Source organism: Priapulus caudatus, unplaced genomic scaffold (genome assembly GCF_000485595.1).
Source record: "Priapulus caudatus unplaced genomic scaffold, Priapulus_caudatus-5.0.1 Scaffold45, whole genome shotgun sequence".
NCBI lineage: Eukaryota > Metazoa > Priapulida > Priapulimorpha > Priapulimorphida > Priapulidae > Priapulus > Priapulus caudatus.
In genome coordinates, this window is record NW_014577106.1 from 729229 (window position 1) to 743461 (window position 14233).

The window sequence follows — 14233 nt, forward strand, 5'->3', positions numbered from 1 at the left end:
ACACACACACACACACACACACACACACACACACACACACAAACACACACACCACACACACGCGCATCCTGTCATCTTTCAATTTAATCCATAAAGATTGCACAATAATAAGCATATAATTAATACAAAAAAGATATTTACTTGCTCATTATGAGATTCACCCTATAGCCTTGTTGATGTATCAAAATACACATTGGTAAAACTTGACCTATGTAATCCAAAGTCTTGTGTTTGTCATTTGGTTTTTGTAAAACTAAACTAACAAATGAACAAATATTTAAATGTAAATCGCAAATCGTTTTCAGGGCTTTGTCATTTTGTCTTCTTCTTATTCTCATCCCTGAAAAGATAGCTGCTTACAAGCTGAACTGCAACGTTATTGGGGTTGCCCGTCCGCACCCCCAAATGAATTTCTGCGGATATCCAAACATACCCCTGCGGACGGGGAATATACTTCTGTGGCTGCCAACCTCTCGAAATTACTTGACAGAAACGGAGATTTACAACATGGTATTTATTCGCATCAACTGAACGAATATGCAGTCGTATTACGCGGATGTTCTATCGAATATGCGAATATTCCTCTAAATATGCGTAAAATCTGAAAATATACAAATTGTACCGCAGATAAGAGAACTGTTAAACTTTTATCATAAAGTTACATTACATATAGGATATATTGCACAATTATGAAAAGCATCATGGTGTGTGGGAACCTCGTAATTTCTTACAATTTCTCAAGGTGCATAGAAGATTTAATCAATTTAGTGGTTGCAGTTAGTCATGGATATGTCGCAGTAAGTACTAACAGTATAGATATTAGACATAGGCCTACGTTCACTCATTTTTCACACAGGCGGTCGATCATTGTGAAAAATAGAAAAACGCCGATTTCTCCGTCCGATTTCTGACATAGTAGCCGATAGTAATAGATGTATAAATGGATATTTCTCTGTGATTACAACTCGGAATAATTTAATTTTACACTCGTTTTAATGGCAACATATTGCTGTAAAAAATACTGTCAGGGATTGTTATTAAGTGCCGTAAGTTATGTCTGTTCATTCGCTAAAATTTTAAATTCAAACGTGCGACTTGAATTTTAGGCAGTTTTTTTCATTTTTCTCGGTAAATATAAAACTTAAAGAAAAATCCTGACACCCTTTTTTGGTACATATTGTGCTTTACATATACATGTAAACTATACATATACATATACATATATACATATATATATGCATATACATATACATATACATATACATATACATATACATATACATATACATATACATATACATATACATATACATATACATACATATACATATACATATACATATACACATGTATTGTGTTTACTTAACATGTAGCGAAAATTTTGTATCCTTACTCTTTCTGGTAATTGAGAAATATCCAAAATAGCATTTTTACATAAAAATTCAAAATTTGTGTGGTAACATATAATTAGGTGCAGGAAATTTTATGAAATTCTTTGGCTTGAGCATAGAAATATATTTCCTCTATAAATAAAACAAGTGATTGATTCGATTCATTCATCAATAAACGTTTAATCTTTATTAGAGCAATACCCGTGCAAAAGGTGGAGAGTATCCTTAAACACCGATTTAGCGCGACACATGCGCGATTACATTTTACCGCAACGATCGCGTTAACCGTACGTCGAGCAGTTTAGATTTGTGCCCAACTGTTGACGGACGCGCGCACAGACGGACAGACGCACAGACGGACGCACGCTCATGTGATTCTACAAGCTGCATCTGACTATGTCAGATGAGCTAAAAATGAAACCTTCCCCCAACTCTAACCCACAGTGACTATCCCAAAACTTAAGTGTAAAAATGATTCAGTGTAGCGGTGGAGTCGTACTCGTAACCTCGCAAAAAAATAGTTTTCAAAGTCAAAGGGACTGTATATCAAAGAGTGAAAGAGAAAAGTTGAGCAACTAAACATATCAACACTGCGGATCGCAGTACTTAGCAAAAGCCTCAAATTCGCAATTTACTAAACAGGAAGGCAGAGAATTCCAATATGGAATGACAGAAACAAAGAAGCTATACTTAAACTACGAATCCTTAGAAGATGGCATACCGTTAGACCAAATAATTCTGTCCCATATAACCTTTTTTATATTTTGGCGAGGCTTATTGGGACAGAACGGGGTTCATTGAAATTTCGTGAGATCGCATGCAAAATGAATGCACTGCTAATGCGGAAAAAAAACCTACCGTTCCCTTCTACATGGCTTTACCTTGCTACTGATATGTGTATACATTCACTTCAATCATTATTCACTTCTTAAAAGATTGTTTTTCAGAAACCCGCTTCATTCCACTTTTGTAAATCACAAAGCCATTTACAAACAATCAGACCAAACAGAGCGAGTCTATCAGCCCTCTTGCAGCGCCACAGATACAAGCGAGAACCAGGCTATTGTAAAACTCGCTCTGATTGGTCTGATTGTTTGAAAATGGCGAATGTGATTTACTAAAGTGAAATGAAGCGGGGTTTCTGAAAAACAATCTTTTAAGAAGTGAATAACGATTGAAGTGAATGTATACACATATCAGTAGCAAGGTAAAGCCATGTAGAAGGAAACGGTAGGGTTTTTTTCACGCCAATAGCGGCGTACGGGCCGCATTCGCATCGCATGCATTTTGCATGCGATCTCACGAAATTTCAATGAACCCCGTTCTGTCCCAATAACCCTCACCAAAATATAAAAAAGGTTATATGGGACAGAATTATTCGGTCTAGCATACCGTAAGATATAATACAATATCCCAAATTATATCATGCCCAATAATTCCCCAAAATAAATTAATGTACTAAATTACTGGTGCTAGTAATATTAATCATGGCTTTATTAATGCCTATCACTTACTATCGCACGAAGGGTGGTTGTCGTATCAGGTACTACATGTATATATCATATATGTACCCGAGGTAGTTTTAGGTTGTTTAGTATTAACTATTAGTATTGTTTATATTTTTATATGAGGTATGTTTAAGGTTAAGGTTAGGGTTAGGGTACACTTCTGTAGTACAAGTCTGGTACACTTTGTGTATGCATATATGCACCTCGGGTACATAATATGTATAAATATAATGTAGTATCTGATACGACAACGACCCCTTCAGCCTTACTATCCATATGGCATGCATAAATTTACCAATGGTTAAAGATAATTGTATCCAACTCTCAACATACTATGTTTCACTTCGAGCGTATATGTATCACTCTTCGCGAATGTAAATAAGACCATAGCTCACCGTATAACCTTTAGATTTTGAGGAATACTTATTGATAACCGCTTGCTGTTCCACGGGATGACGTGGTGTCATCTTTATGCAAACCTGTGTAGCGTTGCACACATTGATGGCTAACATGTACGCATTATAGAAATAGTTTTAAGAAGAAATAGCTTACTTACCTGGTAATGTATAATGCAACCTATATAATGCAGATATCGAGGCTATGTTAAAGCAACGCTATTGCCGAACATTGCATACTGTTTTCAAACATACACAATTTCGGGAAACACGCACGTCGCCATTACCACACGGCACACTGTAAAAGGTCGCATGTGCCCGATATTGATGTTCGGGCACATTCGGGGTTGTTCGGGCTAGGAGCAGTGTACGTTACAGCACCAATGTTTCGTTATGGCTGACGTCGTGATTGGAATAATATATATATAATAATTTTTACATCATTTGGGATTATTACAAAATAATTAAATAGATGAAATTTGTAGCTTGATAATTAGCAAGAACAAATGCACAGAGGATGCGACAAGCCCTACTCCTGGAACAATAACAATACGCATGCATGCATGCATGTGTGGTTGGTTATCTTGTAACCTGTCATGCACCAGTGGCAGTGTGTGAACCTATGCCTATTGTGTGAATGTTGGAACTTGCTGCAGCATCTGGCAAATGTTTACAAAAGGGATATACCATCAATATCAGACTTCGGACCCCCTCAATCTCCGATATTTTCACCATTGACACCAATTGTGTATAACTATATATATATATGGTCAAATTAATTAATTAAATTCATTTTAACGGTACAATTAATCCTGCTTCCTGAAAATAACCGCGCAGAAATATCTTACATATGGCTCGGCCACGCTAAAGAAGTGTTTATGAGAAGAATGATATGCAAGCCGAGCCAGACAAACTCCAGTGCATCCTCCCATCACAACGCAACCTCTATATATGATATCTATGGAGACGTTGACCTTCCCATCGAGAACTTCACAGCAACAAACCAGAGAGACATGATACAAGATTGCGTGGCACAGCTTTGCTGTTGATCCTAAGCACTGCACGCGGATGAGACGCGCAGTTCCGCGGGATATGCGCACGCGACCGCAGGGATGTTCAAGTATGAAGCGCTGTCCGCAGTGGAGACGTGCGCTAAATTCGAGGGCCGGCACAAGTCCCCACAGCGGTCAGCGGATGGTCTGTAGTTTTATAAGATGACAATGATTATATATGAACGATATTCTAGGAATTGGAGATTATAAAACAATAACAAAAATCGCTCAGTCATGCTCCAGATTAGCTGAATCAAAAAGATTAAAATTTAATATGAACAAAACAAATGGTTATAAAATTCACAAACAAAGAAAGGATAGAGAAGGAAATATTAATAGGCAACCAAGTAATAAAAAAATGCACCAAATATTCATACCTAGGGGATTTAATTAATGGTATATGAGGTTATAACGATATGACAAGAGTCCGAACTGAAAAATGTAGGTTCATGATGAGCAAAATATTATCATGGGCAGAAGAGCAAAATTATGGAAATCATACTATAGAAGCAAGAGTGAAATTATACGAATGCACAGTTTTACCTTCCTTCCTAAATAACAGTGAAACATGGACTTATATTAAAGAAGAAGTAAAATTGTTGGAGGATTTCCAAAATGAGTGCCCGCGCAAAATAATAATCACACAGAAAATGCAGAAAAATCTACCGAAAAACATTGAAAGACGATGAAAACTCCAAGGAAAGATACGGAAAAATCAGTAAAAATAACATATATAGTTTCTATACGTAAATCGTGGTAAATACATTAAAAACACATTATTTTATTGAAAAATCCCCATATTTACTTATAAAACATCCAAGAGATGGCGCTGTGTCATGTAAACATTGCGAAATGCATCGGCTTAGACTTGTACCCGGTCGACAGTTCCACACGCTACACTAGCAGCGTCAGTGTATCGAAGTATATACTTGCCGGAGTGAAGGTGGCGAACGGGTACCAGTCTAGCATCGGCCGGGCATTTCATTATTTACGAAAAATAAACACGTACAGTAGACCAGGAACTGGTCACGTCGGTGACGCCCCATTCATGCCCATCAACGAAGAAGGCGGGGCTTATTCCGATTACGGAGATGCGAAAATGCAACGGAAGAACCTAGCGCAGTGGGCTAAACAGCGTGTTATTTTCGTATTTATGCCAAACTCTATCGTAGGAAACTGTTCTAGCCTAGCAGAATCTGAGAATGCCCTAGTTCCTGATCGAGATCGGCGATTCCGTGCTCTAATGGTGCCGGGAATGGTGCCTAGAAGTTATAATAGAGAGGTGCGGCGTAGACTGTGATTGGAAGACACAAAGTGTCAATCCTCGGCGCGCCTCGATCGGCATCATGGCCGCATCACGTCAATTAAGCCAGATGTTACATTATTTGGTGCGTATCCCAAATTCACTATGCAGCTATGTAATCGGGACATGCGGGAGTTGTGAGGCAGTTTGAGTCGGAGCTCGAAGGACATGTGAGCTGTACAGAGAGAGAGAGAGAGAGAGAGAGAGAGAGAGAGAGAGAGAGAGAGAGAGAGACCGGTCTGAGATTACCCCAGTCTGAATTTACCCTCCTATGGGCACCCGGGTTAAGATATAATTTGCGCGAACAATTCCAGCCCGGTCTGAGATTACCCCAGTCTAAATTTACCCTCCTATGGGCACACAGGTTACGATATAATTTGCGCGAACAATTCCAGCCCGGTCTGAGATTACCCCAGTCTAAATTTACCCTGTTATCGGCACCGGGTTAAGATATAATACTTAATATATTTCTGCACACTCGATCAGTGCCATTTATTTCACCAAAGTGCTGCGCGGTTCTAGTTTTCCAGGGGTCTTAGGTCTTAGGTCTTCGTTTTCCAGGGGACTTAGGTCTTAGTTCTTTGTTTTCCAGGTCGTAGGTCTTAGGTGTTAGGTCTTCGTTTTCCAGGTCTTAGGTCTTAGGTCTTAGATCTCATGTCTTCGTTTTCCAGGTCTTAGGTCTTAGGTCTTAGGTCTTCGTTTTCCAGGTCTTCGTTGTCCAGGTCTTAGGTCTTAGGTCTTAGGTCTTAGGTCTACCCTGGCGAATCCACTGCAAGGTTACGTGACAGACTACTGTATCCCTTAGCCTGTGGTTGCGTGTTTGTAAGTCTACAGCCAGCGCACCTAGCGCAAGTGAACTGAGTCATGCATGTTTTCCAGGAAGATTTTCCATTAGATTTTCTAAATATGTTTTTTTTTAACATATAACCCAATAAATAACAAAAGCAAAGTGTTAGAATCGAACCTGATGCGTAGGAATGAAGCACGAAAATTTTCAGCCGGATTCGTGCACGCGCCTAGAAGTTATGCAGGAACAAACAGAATGACACTACTCAAATTATTATATAGATATATACAATTTTATGCCACGGTCATGATGCTTCTTGAATAGTCCCACCCCACTTGAATAGCGTAACTCCCACTAGTATCACCAAATTATCACATGCATGTACATTCATGTGATAATACAGATGCATGTACAACTACAATGCAAGTATGATTCATATATACAAGCATATTACATACTGTGCAGGTTGTGACTCTGGATACAACCTAAACTTAATGCAAAGGGCTACCAGGGCACTGTTCTTGGTTATATTCTTTCAAAAAAATTCCATTCACATGTCAGTACACAAATGGAAATAGTAACTTTACAATGAACAGTACTAGTGAGCATAGAGAATTAATACCAGACATCAGACGTTTTGCAATAATAAGAATTGTTTCTATGGGCAAATAACCAAAAGGTTTTCGTCCTTAGGTCTAGGCAGCTTATTATTGTTTCGAAATGCAATCATACCATCATACTAAAGAGATGTTTAGTTTACTAAGTAATAATCCTAAACGTTAGAAAAAAAATGGGTACAGTAGGCCTATAGGCTATAGCCTTTAACACTGCTACAGAAAATGACACTGTAATTATCGAACAAGTGCCGCAGAGCGACAGGGCTCATCTGGCGTCTGGTGTTCTGCTGATAAATTCATTTGTGCATATAGCAAGACGTCCTATACATACGTTCATTTCTAACCCCAAAAAACAACACTTCAAACTAGTGTAATAAAATTCCGATAGATGGCGGGCCGCTATCAAAGGCATCGTTGCATCGGTCAGCCAAAGCATGGCAGCTGTCACACTCAGATTGCAAAAAGCAAGAGCGAATAATTACCATATTATTACTATAGATAACGTGCGTTCTATGGTGTCAGGTAATAAGGTACATTAAACCCCTTGCGAGGCACATCTGGCTCGTTACAAAATAGCTCAATGGTTGATACAACCAGAGCAGCTCGTGCAAGATTACAATTTACAGCAATACGATAGCAAATAAGGTCTTAGGTCTTAGGTCTTAGGTATTAGGTCTTAGGTCTTCGTTTTCCAGGTCTTAGGTCTTAGGTTTTATGTCTTCGTTTTCCAGGTCTTAGGTCTTAGGTGTTAGGTGTTAGGTCTTAGGTTTTAGGTCTTAGGTCTTAGGTCTTCTTTTCCCAGGTCTTAGCTCTTAGGTCTTAGGTCTTAGGTCTTCGTTTTCCAGGTCTTATGTCTTAGGTCTTAGGTCTTCGTTTTCCAGGTCTTACTTCTTAGGTCTTCGGTCTTCGTTTTCCAGGTCTTAGGTCTTACGTCTTATAGGTCTTCATTTTCTAGGTATTAGGTCTTAGGTCTTAGATTTTAAGGGGGGCTTATGTCGGGCTTGCGAGCCGACTCGACTGGAAGCAACTGGCTGCAATTCACTGCGACTGCAGTGCTTAGGTCGGTCGACTGCGACGCGACTGCTTGCGACTGGCCGCCACTAGTTGCTCGGAATAGAACAGTGGGCAACTGGACGCAACTAGTCGCTGCCGATCGCTTCCAGTTGCTCGAAATCCAGTTGCTTCGAGTCGAGTCGGCTCGCAAGCCCGACATAAGCCCCCCTTTAGGTCTTAGGTCTTCGTTTTCTAGACACCCGATTTAGGATGGCGAAAACTGAGCAATTAACCAGGAAAGATATAGCATGAAGTTATTAACGGCGATCCACTATCGGAACACTCACGGTGGATGAGCAGAGCTCTACTAGCTGTTTCTTTTCAGCCACGACCGGAAGGGCATGCAGAGAGGATAAAGAGCTTATAGCAAGTGATGAATGGTTTGTATCTATATACGAGTATAAAATATTCGGAAATATCCGTCATGCACCGAGATGATGTGGAGAGCCCCGCGGCTTCATCGCGGCACGACAACGAGATAAAGAAAGAAAAGATAAGATAAGACCGAAAGAGAGAAAGAGAGAGCAAGAGAGCAAACAGAGGGGAGAGGGCGGGGAGAAAAAGACAGCAAAAGCGAGAGTGAGAGAGGGGAGAGAAAGAATGAGAAAGAGAGAAAGAGAGAGAGAGAGACAGAAACAAAGAGAAAAAATAAGAGGGGACTGTGAGAGAGAAGGAAAAACACAGAGAGGGATAAAAAGCAAGGAAGAGAGCAAGCGCGTGGGATATCGAGAGAGAGGTGAGCAAGGAAGAGAGGACAGGAACGGGGACGGGTAGTGGGGTGCCTTTACACGCTCATGCTGAAATACACACACGAATGCATACAATTTTGCATGCATAAAAACTCGGCAGTTTAGTCGTGAGCAGGTTTTTGTACGTATAGCACTATAGAGAGGAGCTACTCAGAGCATTCGTGGTTTTCACCAGCCGCGTGTTGACTCCAAGCAAAAACTCGTGCACAGTTGCTGCTTTTTGCATGGTTTTCAGATATTACGCTGGGAAATCATTTTCTATTGGCGGTAATGCATACGAAAAAATTCCCATAAATCAGCAGCAGAAGTCTTTTCTAGAGATCACAATACCACCCTCTGAATTGACGTTCCAAGTGTCACAATATATGTTGTTAACTCAAAAATTCTTCGATAATTTTTTGTGTAAACAAACTTATCCCGTGCCACGTGTGAAATGGCCACTTCGCAACGAGATTTTACGGGAAACGTAGGCTTCCTTTAAAAATTCTCCAGCCGCCACAAGAGTGCACACCAAACAAGCACCCACAGTGTCAGGTGCAGCAAGCATAGCATTCTAGTTTCTAAAATTAACAATTGCAAAGAGTTAACCCTTTGCATCGACAAATAGAAAAATAACCCGCACATATATGCAGCAAAACGATCTCATTTTTTAAATGTCCAGCGCTCATTGGCAGATTTGCGCGCGTAATACCTTCAGACTTGATTATATATATACCTGTGAACTCATGGCCCCGTCGTTGAGGAAAAAAATCGACTCTATGTAGCATTATGTCTTGTAGCGACCAATATTACACTTAAATTTTATATTAATGAAACATATTTATGTCGTTAACAATATGTCACTATGCCAATGACGACGCACGCAGGTATCTACGACGGAACTATTATTAACTCCATTCATTACGTCGTGGATACCTGATGACGGCATGAGGAACAATTACTACGTTCATTAGTCATCCATTAGCCACGTTAGTGGATACTTCATGACGGGCCGAAATCACCTGTCGTCGCATAAGAGAGAACTCGCATTTAATTAACGCAGTTAGATGTTGTCATCTATGCGGACGAGGGTGATACACACCTGCGGAGATATTCTGCTACAAGGACAAGGGGAAGACGGACACGCATGCGCGCGACATAAGAGCGGGAAAAGGGGAATAGAAATAAGGCGTTGGCGCGTATCGTAAAACACTATTTTACCTGTGCACACCAGGGCTTGGTGTGATCTGGTTTTACCTGTCACCGGCTTCAGTTGGAATAAAGATACGTTTTTTCCCCTTTAATTCTGGTCTTCGCCTTTCGTTACTCGTCTCCTCGTCTACTCTCCTACCTTGTCCCTTCCACACTTGTGTAGCGTCACGCACTACGCTACAGTCTCTATTTAGCTCTACCTTCTATTATTATTTGTGATCCGTTATATTAACTATTATAACAAACCATCCACCACAAAACAGCAGCTAATAGATGAAAGTTGGTGGGGAGCTTATTATCGCTTTGATTTACTTTGATTCATTTGATTGCCACTGCTGAATTTATTTAACTGTGCCTTATAACGTATATGGATCATATCTGTCATCTCCAAGCTACCTTCGCTTGTACAATTAAAAGAACTATAGGTTTGATAATAAGTAGAAATAAATTAAGATATTTAACACGGTCCGGTACCATAAGAATCCCAGCTGCGGCACGATAGCGACAGTGATTTCTGAGGGGCGTGTCTTCGATCTTGATCGTACCGCGACTAGAGCGTAACGAACGTTGAGCGTCGACGATGCACTCTGTTTCATGCTAAGAAGTGAATTAGATCTAATTGCTTCGTTTAGAAATATTTCGATTAGCACTACCTAGGGGGTGTAGGAAAAAGCGCATATTAGAAAGATTAATTGGTCGCAGAAAAATTGGTTACATAATAATTTGTTACACGGAAAATTGATCACGGGAAATTGATCACATATAGCAAACGTCGGTATACTACTGCTCCCTCTTACCTTAACCCTTTTCTTCGACTGCTTCCCTTCCACTTACTCCTCATCACGTCTCTCTTTTCTTCATCTCCACCATCTCCTCCACCTACTGCCACTCCTCCACCCCTCGCTCATCTTCCTATTTTCCACTTCCCTCATCTGTTCTTCTCTTTTCCTGTCGTCCTTTACCGCCTTTCCCGTCTCGTTTCCTGAGCTACATCATCCCTTCTCCTTCTATATCTAATTTATCTCCACCTTCTCCCCCTCCTCCCATTACCTCCTTTCTTCTTCATCTTACCCCTCCTCTTGCTTCTCTCGCCCAGTAGACTCGACAGTACTGAACCCACGCGATTACCTTGCTTCGGTGCTTGCCTGGTAATACGCCTTACGTTTCCCGAATCCTAACACACAGGTGAAAGTATCACGTTATAGAAGTTGGGGGTCGAGAATAAGGCGTACAAATACAGGGGCTTTACCTTACCTATTTATATAGATAGAGACAGATATAAGCACTTGTCAACAGGATCTGTGTAGCCAGTTCGTGAGATCTATTTCCATATTTATGTATTTAGTATTCGCGTTTATGTTTTAGCCAGAAGGCGGTAATTGGCTTCATCACACGGGACGTGCCGTCTGCGTTAATCATGCGCCATATTTGTTACATGGACTCCCAATTGATCTAATTATGCCGCTATAGAGCGTGTGCAGATCTGTATACCATGGCACGTATTTTTTTGTCGCGAACTTTTCCCGCGGCTGACTTTCTTGAAACATTTTCCTTGCGGCTAAGGAATTAATAATTATTACAAGATACGACATCATTTGGACGCATTTCGCATGACTGCTGCAAGCATCTTTCAATTAGTACACATTACCGTGCGCATAAAAACTCCTAATTTATTGCGAAGGTTTCGATAAGCACTTTAGCGGTTTTGCTCTCCAGCCAAAATCATAGTAGGGCATGGTGTTGTAAGAGGATTACTCCAAGAAATCGCGTTTATTGCCCGTCTATACAGCAGCGTATTCGAAGGTCTTCACACCCTCGTCCATGCCGGACAATATACACCAGCATGTGTGAAGGTCTTTACACCCTCGTCCATGCCGAACAATATACAGCAGCGTGTGTGAAGGTCTTCACACCCTCGTCTATGCCGGACAATATACAGCAGCGTGTGTGAAGGTCTTCACACCCTCGTCCATGCCGGACAATATACACCAGCGTGTGTGTAGGTCTTCACAAGCTCGTCTATGGCAGGCGAGGTGGGACACAAATGGTATTTAGTGACTATCATATATTCCATTTAGTAACAGTCATTAAATTAACCAATCAGATACAACTAGTTTTTTTCTCAGCCAATCATAGGCATGGAATTATTGACAAACACTAAATGATTTAATGATTTAGTGACAGTCACTAAATACCATTATTTTGTGTCCCACCTCGCCTGCCATACTCGTCCATGCCGGACAATATACAGCAGCGTGTGTGAAGGTCTTCACACCCTCGTCTATGCCGGACAATATACAGCAGCGTGTGTAAAGGTAGGTCTTCACACCCTCGTCCATGCCGGACGGATATCACGTAGCAACCACATGCGCGGCAGGTCTATGTGGCAATCCCGTCCCACAAGTTTACGTGCGCTCTATCGATTCACGTAGCAAATATACGTTCACTCGCAGCACGGGCGGCATCGCGCAAGTGTTCGTACCTTGTTTGACAGACCGCGCATGCGCCAACGCTGCGGCAAAGACGTTGACTGGATAAAATTAATGCGCACGCGTGGGAAGTGTACACATGCGCGAAGCCGCAACGCGCGCGATTTGCTCCGTACGTGCCCGGTCATTTACGCACGCGTATATATTGAAAATCAATCACTTTTATCGAACACTCCGCGTGCACCGAGCCAGCCAACTACGAACTTCTTCAGCTTTATATCGTCGGCACGATTCGACGCGTTGTCGCACAGCTAGTTGGCGCACAGCTTTGGCGAAAATTCCACGGAAAGCAATCGAGCTATAGGGCCGAGCGAGCACCACGCGCCAACCCCACGTACCGATCTCGTCTGACTGTGACTTCGGGGGCGACAGAATTCACGGTCGCGCACCGATATTGGCGACAATAACCAGCGTCCACGCCAGCGTCACCGTCCGCGTCTCCGTCGTCATGCCGCTAGACAGGATGATTCTGGCGTGTCTCTTGTCGTCGGTCGGCGGTGTCTACGTGCCAGGCCGACCGCAGTACGTCGCCGAGTCACCGGGAGATCTTGTGCTAGCCGGCTTATTCCCGATCCACAAGAGCGCCTCGCCGGGCTACTGCCGACCCGTGCTGAGAAGCGGCGGCTTTTACGTACCGTACGCTTACAGCATGATGCACGCCATCCACCGCGTCAACGATGACCCCGCCATCCTGCCCAACATCACGCTCGGTTACAGAATCGCCGACTCCTGCGGTAAGGACACCGCCGCGCTGGCGCACGCACTCGACTTCGTTCGGCTGAGTCCGACTGGCGACGATTCGGCGCCGCCACCTCCCGTCGTCGGCGTCGTCGGTGGCAGCTACTCCTCCGTCACGAAGCTGTCGGGATACCTGATGACGATGTTTCACGTGCCGCAGATCAGCTACACGGCGACGAGCGACGCGCTGAGCGACAAGTCGGTGTACACGTACCAGCTGCGCACAATCGTGCCCAACCGGGTCTTCTTGCAGGCAATCATGGACGTGATCGCTTACTTCAGATGGAGCTACGTCTCTCTGCTCTACATCGACGACGAGTATGGCACCGACGGACAGCGCTACATCAGCAAACAGGCCGACCGGCTTGGCGTCTGTTTCGCCGTCAAAGAGCGAGTCAATTACTCGATGACGGCCTCGCATTTCGACCGCATGGCCGGCATGTTGCTCCAGCGACCACAGGCGAAGGTTGTCATCGTCCTCAGCTACCGAAGCTCGAGGAACGGACCGGATCTGATGGAGGCGCTGCGGCGACGCAACGCGATACACGACTTCATTTTCGTCGCGCCGACGCTGGGCCGAGTCGGTAGGGGAGCTTGCCGACGTCTACGACGTTGCTCACGGCATGTTCAGCATTAAGCCTCGCAAGACGTCCGTCGCCAGCTTCAACGACTGCGCACGCAGACGCTCGCCAACAACGCCGACAACAACTGGTTCCGCGAGTACTGGCAGATGCACTTCGACTGCAGTCTGAGCAAGGTGACAAACCGGAAGCTGTGCCCGCCCGACAACGCGACCATGGACGACGTCGCGCCCGTCGATAGAACCTCGCTGGTGACTGATGCTGTCGGTGCGTTCGCTCACGCTTTGCACGCATACGTCACGGAGCAGGGATGCCTTGAAAAGAGAGGCGACGAATTAAAACGTTGCGTCGACGGCCCGCTACTACTAAAGTACATAAA

The 14233-nt window shown here is 43.0% G+C and overlaps 2 protein-coding genes across 2 annotated transcripts in view; one reads left to right on the top strand and one right to left on the bottom strand.

Annotated features, from left to right (window-relative positions):
- Positions 1-3666, bottom strand: part of LOC106820752 (la-related protein 1B-like) — a 47019-nt gene extending 43353 nt beyond the window's left edge. Inside the window, exon 1 of the mRNA XM_014825301.1 lies at positions 3456-3666. The gene's annotated coding sequence lies outside the window, so the exon portion shown is untranslated. The remainder of the gene's footprint in view (positions 1-3455) is intronic.
- Positions 3667-12278: 8612 nt separating this feature from the next.
- LOC106820746 (metabotropic glutamate receptor 2-like) lies at positions 12279-13857 on the top strand (the record flags this gene model as incomplete). Its single annotated transcript, XM_014825289.1, has 1 exon — positions 12279-13857. A coding segment is annotated over exon 1 (874 nt), but the record flags the coding sequence as incomplete, so codon positions are not given.
- Between the last annotated feature and the right edge of the window lie 376 nt (positions 13858-14233).